The sequence below is a fragment of the Zosterops lateralis genome (assembly GCF_965231275.1).
Source record: "Zosterops lateralis genome assembly, chromosome: Z".
NCBI classification, from domain to species: Eukaryota; Metazoa; Chordata; class Aves; order Passeriformes; family Zosteropidae; genus Zosterops; species Zosterops lateralis.
Window position 1 is genome coordinate 6,535,677 of NC_139800.1, and position 3,353 is coordinate 6,539,029.

Here is a 3,353-nt window from a genome sequence, read left to right on the forward strand (position 1 = left end):
GGTGGAAAGCTGTTTTATATCTACTTGGTGATTGTTAGCATTTTCTAATTTTGACCTTCAAGGCCTTGAATGAGAGTATTTGTAAAAGGCCAAATGACAAGAAGTATCCCATGTGTTCCAAACGCAGCCTTTACTCTGCCTGGTGAATATTTTAGTGACCCAGTTACAGCAAGAGGCTTTTATTGAACAGAGCAGGCAAATGCAGAGGGAAACAGAAGACCTGTGACATCCCTGTGACAATTATACCTCTGTCTCTATTTGTGTAATCTATCCTCTCAGCCTGATAAACAAGAGCCCTGTGGGTGGGTTTTGAAAGGAAGGGGACTTCTCTGAATCTGGGTATTTCCTTGCACACATCTCCACTAGCCTGTAAAGCAGGTAAGTCTTAACCTCTGCATGATGATATTGCTCAGGACTCCAATCCTACCCTGAAGTGTATTCTGGTTTCTACTCTTTCTTGAGAGCTTATTCAACATCATGTTTCACTTACACTTGATTTCTACTCTCGATTACTTTTTGAGTCCACTACTTTGCAAGTAATTGCATTTCCATCTGTTTTCTTTTTTTTTGTTGCTTCACTGTGTACCTTCTTACTGTATGCTCAGTGAAGGAAACCTTGGGGGTGACCAGCTCACACCTATTTACTGCAGGCAATTTATAGGAAAAAGGCTCAGACCAAGCAAACATGACCAAATAAATTGACAGATGATACTTTTATTATGGGTGATCTTCTTCTGACCACCTTTAAACTGGCGTGGAGCTTTCTGTATAAATGCACTTTCACTTTTGCAGATGGAATTTGCTGGAGATATTTTCTTGATAAAAATTTTTACATTAGCAGGTTGAAAGGTATGCCTGCATTTTTCCTGTGTTTTCAGGTATGGGTACAAAAGGTTTCCTTTTGCAGCAGTATTATAAAATGGATACACAATAGATCATTTTCTTAAATAAAAATCCTTTCTTTCCATTTACCTTTTTGAAGCAATTTCTTATGAGTTCAGGACAATGGGGATTTTTTTATTAGTCCATCCTTGCTCACACACAGCTAACAGGATGGATCAACTGAAAGCCTAAATTTTCAATGCTGGTAAGAACCTCTGTCTTTGTCTGTCTGTCCCTCCCTTCCTAGAGACTGGCCTTTGTTTTGACTCCTGTGCAATGTCAGTGATGTGTCTTTGCCCCACAGCTCCCCTGCTCACTGCTATGACCACTCCACTGGAAGATGCAATGGACACCTTGATCAGGATTTTCTATCACTACTCTGGCAAAGAAGGAGACAGATACAAGCTCAGTAAAGGAGAACTCAAGGAGCTTCTCACCAGTGAGCTCACTGACTTCCTTTCAGTAAGATGCAGCTTTTGAACCTCCTGAGTGACTGTATCATGGGTGGGTTAAGCAAGTGCTTGGATAGGAATAGCACCTTCTTGTGCAAGGCCCATCCTGTCACAGCCTCTCAGATAACAGTTCTTTGTGGAGTTGACCAGAAGAATATGATGCCAAATGCCCCATTTGAGAAATAGGTTTTCAGAGGGTGGTTGAGCCCCAGTTCCCTCCCATGTACCACTGGCAGCAGAGATGGGCACTGGTGCTTTGCAAATTCCACAGTGTTTTAGAGCAGGAGGGCTAGGCCAGCCTAGAAACAGTAAAAAGATCCGTACTAAAAAATGGTCAATTATTTAGGGTTTTTTTTGTCTATTTTTAATAATAGGGTATAGATAAGTCCATTGAAGAATTAAATGTAGAAACCAGTTCTCATGAGACAGGAAAGTAGCTTGTGCACACTGGCCACACAGTGCTTCTGCTTGTGTGCCCTGCAGAGAAGTGCTAAGAAAATCCTTTCAATAATCAGCTGTTGATTTGAATAACTCTTTGCATGTTTGTTATGTTCTACATTACACAGCATGGATGCTTTTTTGGAATCATAAGCTTTAAAAATAATGTTTTCATATATCCTCTTAGCTGGAAAAATTATTGTGGACCCTCTGACCAGCAGCAGGTTTTTCTTTGCATTGTATCCATTTCCTTGAATTGGATTTTCTTTTACTCTTGGCTATTGATTCATTATTTAGAGATTCACTATTCTTGCTCCCACTGAGTAGGACGGTTGTTTGCTAACCAGAGATCTTCTGAATGTGATGAATGGATATATACTATGACCATTTATAAGTATTCTGTTGGAAATCTAAGCACTGTTTGTCAAGGGATGATACAGAGAAATGCACTTTACAGATCCATTTTGACAAAAGAGATCCATGTTCAGTATCTCCTAAAATCTGTTTGATTCATTTCAGTGCCTGTTCAGTACCTTATGAGGGCTGCACTGTCTTTAGTTTCTGATGTTGTAGTGACTAGAATGACTGCAGTGACTGTATTACTGTTCATGTGCATATTTGATGCAGCCTTTTATTTGATAACACCAGCCTTGTAACATAGTGGTGCCGGGCGTGTCAAAATTGCAAATTCAAAATCTGCACAGCTAAGTCACTTTTTCTTTCTCCCTAGGGCCAGAAGGACCCCCTCTTGGTGGATAAAATTATGAATGACCTGGACTCCAATCAGGACAATGAAGTGGATTTTAATGAATTTGTCACTTTGGTTGCTGCTTTGACTGTGGCATGTAATGATTTCTTTGAAGAACAGCTAAGGAAGGAGGAATTCTGAAAGTCCTCAGTGTAATCAATCTCCTGGTCACAAATGCAAGTAAAGCATGCCTAGTTAGGCAGCCCTCATTGGTGTTTAGCAAACCATCATCCCTCCAACTGTTACTGCTCTAAGACATTTATGGAGCTAATCAGCAGCTGGTGTAAGCTGGACCACAGCCAGCTCACACTACTTGAGATGTGGCTTTTAATATTTCCAGCCTTTGCACTCCATGCATCTGTAACATGCCTTCATCAGTTGCTCAGGCCAAGGGCTCGGGGTGGCAGATCATTTGGCACGAGTTGACACTTCTATTTCTTCAATGTCAATGGAAAGTAAAAGACACAGGCATGTTACTTATATTCTTTCTGAATATAAGTATGAATATTCATTTTTCTGAATGGAAAAAATTTGGAATTAGACATAACACTTGCAATTTTAGTTTTCAGACATTTCATAATAATCTTACTTTGCAGCTCAAAAACAGCAGATTCTTTTTAGCTCAGCTCTGCTTATTCTAAAATCTTTTTTAGCTGCTGCTCCCCACACTCATATTTCAGATGTGGCCACAGCTGTCTCTTGCTGCTGGAGCACACAATACAACTTGCCATTGTTGTGGGTTCATTTCCTCCATGTCTCCAGCTTCAATTTTGTTCTGTTGGCATTGCTGCCTCCCAGTAGTCAACCTCCTCACTTGGCATAAATGAATTTAT

The 3,353-nt window shown here is 40.3% G+C and overlaps 1 protein-coding gene across 1 annotated transcript; it reads left to right on the forward strand.

The window, feature by feature from the left end:
• Nucleotides 1–1,203: 1,203 nt before the first annotated feature.
• On the forward strand, nucleotides 1,204–2,661 carry S100Z (S100 calcium binding protein Z; the record flags this gene model as incomplete). Its single annotated transcript, XM_083884120.1, has 2 exons — nucleotides 1,204–1,344; nucleotides 2,503–2,661. The coding sequence occupies 2 exons, from the start codon at nucleotides 1,204–1,206 to the stop codon at nucleotides 2,659–2,661; spliced, it is 300 nt and encodes a 99-aa protein (XP_083740246.1).
• Nucleotides 2,662–3,353: the final 692 nt, after the last annotated feature.